At 61.9% G+C, this 4336-nt stretch overlaps 1 protein-coding gene across 1 annotated transcript in view; it reads right to left on the bottom strand.

The window, feature by feature from the left end:
• Positions 1-4336, bottom strand: part of CHLRE_11g467597v5 (uncharacterized protein) — a 19851-nt gene that overhangs the window by 2791 nt on the left and 12724 nt on the right. The window contains exons 26-33 of the mRNA XM_043067349.1: positions 4122-4258; positions 3611-3692; positions 3042-3162; positions 2208-2325; positions 1762-1835; positions 1226-1320; positions 869-907; positions 350-483 (exon numbers count right to left, since the gene is read on the bottom strand). Of these exons, the coding sequence (XP_042919349.1) occupies positions 350-483; positions 869-907; positions 1226-1320; positions 1762-1835; positions 2208-2325; positions 3042-3162; positions 3611-3692; positions 4122-4258 (800 nt within the window). The remainder of the gene's footprint in view (positions 1-349; positions 484-868; positions 908-1225; positions 1321-1761; positions 1836-2207; positions 2326-3041; positions 3163-3610; positions 3693-4121; positions 4259-4336) is intronic.

The following is a 4336-nucleotide window of genomic DNA, read 5'->3' on the forward strand; positions in this document are numbered from 1 at the left end:
GAGGGGGGAGGGGGGGAAATGGTGGCGGGGCGGCGCCGTTAATGGCGAGCGCAAAACATAAGACGTGGGTAGGGGCAGCATTCAGGCAGGATTGGTGTTGGAATCAGCGTCTTGAAATAAGGACAGTCTGTTTATATCAGCGTCTTAAAAATAGGACATTTTGAGGAGCTAGCTAATGGCCTTGCTTGGCCTGCCCCCCCCCCCCCTCCCAAACCGACACCACCTACCGTGATCATTGGGCTATCATCGAATTAGGACGGTCGCGGCCCTCAGTGTTGACCCTTTCGCGTTAACCCATCCAACCCCACGCAATACCCCCCAACCCCCGACACCCCCTAACTGCCCACACCTGACTCAGCAGGTACGGCGTCTCCACGCCCATGAGTACGAATCCGTACACCCAGGGGTTGTACATGGCCGCGGCCTGCTCCCTGTAGTACACCACGCGCTCAAAGCCCAGCAGCGGCATGAGGCTGTTCATGCCTGTGTGCAGGAGGGCAGGTGGTGGGTGGGAGGGTTGCGGTACAGGATCACTGAAGACCGCGGACGAGTCGTTGCCAGATGAGGGTGGGAGTGTGAGAGAGTTGTGTATGGGAGCTGACAGGGCTCGCGCGAGGCAGCGCCTCATGCACGCCTCTCCTCCATTTCCGTTTACCCCCCAATCTTGACGTTAGCACACCGTCTTTGATGGACGGCCACCACCCACCCACCCACCCGCTCCTCGTGCCCACCCCTCCCACTCTCATCCACTCCACCCCCACACCTCGGAGCCATTGCCACACACACACACACACACACACACGCACACGCACACGCACACGCACACGCACACGCACACGCACACGCACACACGCACACACGCACGCACCCGCCATCCCCAGGAAGCTGGTGCTGCTGAACAGCACACCTGCGGGCCGTACGGGCGGGAGTGAGAGTGAGGGTAAGTGAGAGTGAGAGTGAATGGTAGAGGAGTGAGTGAATGGGAGAGGAGTGAGAAGCGGGGGCTCAGTCAAGCGGGGGTAGGGTTGAGCAGATGTACGGGTGCAAGGAGTGGGGATCCGCTCCTCCTCCGCCCGCCGCCGCATTTCTTCCGCCCCCAATGCCGCTCTCCCCCGCTCGCGCGCGCCCCCTCGTCCCTCCCTTGGGCGACAATTCCTAGACAATTGATACCTGTCGCATTGGGCTCGGCCACATGACCCCCCCCCACACACACACACGTACTCACCCATGACGTTCTGCACGGAGCCTGTGGACGCGGGGTCGGGCACGTCGCCCTCGCCCCAGTACACGGAGCCGTACACCAGAGCCACCGCCACCGTCCTGCGGGGTGGGTTGTGAGGAATGTGTGTTTGGAGGAGGGTGGCGCGTGCATGAGGTGTGTTGAAGAGCACAAAAAACATTACGCGTATGACAGTGTATGCGATGCAGAATTACGGCGGCGGAGGTGTGTGTGTGTGTGTGTGTGGAGGGTGTTGTGCATGTGCGAGGTGTGTGTGTGTGTGTGGAGGGTGTTGTGCGTGTGCGAGGTGTGTGTGTGTGTGTGTGTGTGGAGGGTGTTGTGCGTGTGCGAGGTGTGTGTGTGTGTGTGTGTGTGTGTGTGTGTGTGTGTGTGTGTGTGTGTGTGTGTGTGTGCGGAGGTACACTCGTGATTATTCAAGAAGTGAAAGCGCAGCGGGGTGAGAACCGCATGGCGCGCGGATGCACCCCCTCCCCCCAAACATCATCCTCCCCCCCCACACACACACATAACACCGTGCTCACATGGCGATGCGGACGAAGTTGTAGGAGGGCGTGCGCCAATAGGCCAGTCGGAACTTGGAGCCCAGCACTTGCAGCTGGGGGGGGAGGCGGGTGTTGGGGGTTTGGGGTTGCAAGGTGGGTGGGAGGCGGTTGGGAGGCCAGGGCAATGGGTATAGGAGGGGGTGTTGGACAAGGGGGTGCGCCACCGCCCAACTCCTCCACTGCTCCGCCACTGGGCTCTCGGGCACATAAGCCCACCCAGCCACCCGTCACTCTTTCGATCTGCTCCCGTGCCTAGGGCAGATGAACCCACCACCCCCCTATCGCTCGTTGACCCCAACATCCACCCACATACTCCGCTTGTTTTAGGTTTGGTTTGGTTTGGGCTGGTATTTGCACCCACCCCCACCCACATCCCTCTCACCCACCTCCTGCCCGCGCACACACACATATCCCCCAACCCGCACCTGTGTGAGCAGCCCCGCGGCGTAGGTGCCCGACACCGCCAGCGGCTCGGGGTGCGCCTTGCGGCTGGCCTCCACAAGCCGGGCGGCCTCGGACGCGTTGGAGGCGGCCAGGGCGGAGCTGCGTGTGTGCGTGTGTGTGTGTGTGTGTGTGTGTGTGTGTGTGTGTGTGTGTGTGTGTGTGTGTGTGTGTGTGTGCGTGTGTGTGTGTGTGTGTGTGTGTGTGTGTGTGTGTGTGTGTTAAAGAGCACAAGGAAAACGTTGCGCAAAGACAGTGTATGCGATGCAGCAAAGCGACGGTTTACGGATGTTACCTGAAGTTACCTCGCATACCTGCTGCGGTGAGCCGCCGGTCTTACCAACCGGAAATCGCGCAACCCCCGCTACTCTAACCTCGAGGGGGGATTAGTGTCCACACGCTCTCAAGGGTGCAAACCCATGCATGTGCTCACGGTACCGTGAGGCCCAGGCACTCCTACAATTCCTAGCTCCGCGTCGCTACTCCTGGCCGCTAAGTCCAAGCTCCCGCCCAATCCTCGATGAAAGTCTCACCTACGAGCGAATAAGAAAACAACAGATGTGTGTGTGTGTGTGTGTGTGTGTGCGCGCGCGCATATTGATACCAGCCCAACAAGCTAAATTAGTTGAGCGCAGGCAGAGGCGTTAATTGCAAGCGATACTACTTATGGGGAGGGGGCTGGGGAGGTGGAGGGCGCGTGTGCGTGTCAGATGCTCGAAGTGCTCGAGGAAACACAAAGCCACAAACAGAGCCTTCCACACTCCGGCGCCTTCCACACCCAGCCCTTACCCCGCCTCCTCCTCCCCCGCCTTTCTCACCCCGCATACAGGGCGGGCCAGTCCGCTCCCTCCACTGCCTTGATGCGCACCGCCTTGGCCGCGCCCGTGACCTCCAGCATCCAGGTCGCGGGGTTGTAGTCGGCGGGGAGAGGCTCCACGCCTGCAGGAGGAGGGGGAAGCAGGAGGGCAGGGGGGGGGGGGGGTTGCAAAGATTGGTGAAGAGAAGTGCAGCGAAGTAGACAGCAGCAGGGGGGGCAGCAGCTAGGCGTGGGTTGGTGGCGTGTTGCAAGGACACGTGTGTGTGTGTGTGTGTGTGTGTGTGTGTGTGTGTGTGTGTGTGTGTGTGTGTGTGTGTGTGTGTGTGTATGTGTGTGTGTGTGTGTGTGTGGTGACTGCGCCTCCCGTTCCGTCAGGGCCAACGCAGCCATTCGGGCGCCGGCGTGGGCTCAGCGGTGCCCAGTGCTGCCCACCCCCTCACCCACACCCCCTCACCCCGCCTCAACTCACCCCCGCCTCAACCCCCCACCTTAGTGCCCACGCCCTCGCCTGTGCACCCCTCACGCCAAGCCTCTCACTCCCGCCCGCTCCTCCTTCCCACCCCGCCTCACCCGGGATGGCGCCGGTGAGGTAGTCGATCAGGCCCCTGCTGCCCACACCCATGGGGCCAAAGTAGGTGGTGCGCCCACCGCGCTGTGGGGGAGCAGTGGGGTGGGGGTGGGGGTCACATGCATCAAGGTTACGAAGTGAAGTGGGGGTGGGGGTTGTGGGTGTGTGCGGTTGTGGGGTTTGGGATGTGGGTTGGGGTTGGGAGTGAGTTGGGGTTGGGAGTGGGGTGCAGTTGGGAGTTGGAGGAAAGTGCGGACGTGTCAAGTTCGCAGAGGAGATGGGTGTGTGCGGCTCCCGTTCCCTCCCCTCCCGCTGCCCTACCCTCCACACACGCCCCCCACATCTGCCGAAGCAGCAGGCCCTCCCTTCCCTCCCAACACCTCCCCCTTGGTTCCTTTCTGGGAATGCTGAACACAGCCCCTCCCCTACCCTACCCCCTCCAAAACACACACGCCACGCCCCGGCTCCCCCTCCAAACCCCTCCCCTCCCCCCCTTCCAAACCCCGCCCCCACCTGCAGCAGCAGCAGCATGTCGAAGCTCTCAAAGATCTCGATGCTGGGCTGGTGGATGGTGACCATGATGGTGCGCCCGTCCGCCGCCACATTGCGGATGGCGCGCATCACCACAGAGGCGGCGCGCGCGTCCAGGCCTGGGGGGAGAGGAGGTGGTGTGTGTGTGTGTGTGTGTGTGTGTGTGTGTGTGTGCGTGTGTGTGTGTGTGTGTGTTA

Source organism: Chlamydomonas reinhardtii, chromosome 11 (assembly GCF_000002595.2).
Source record: "Chlamydomonas reinhardtii strain CC-503 cw92 mt+ chromosome 11, whole genome shotgun sequence".
Lineage (NCBI taxonomy): Eukaryota > Viridiplantae > Chlorophyta > Chlorophyceae > Chlamydomonadales > Chlamydomonadaceae > Chlamydomonas > Chlamydomonas reinhardtii.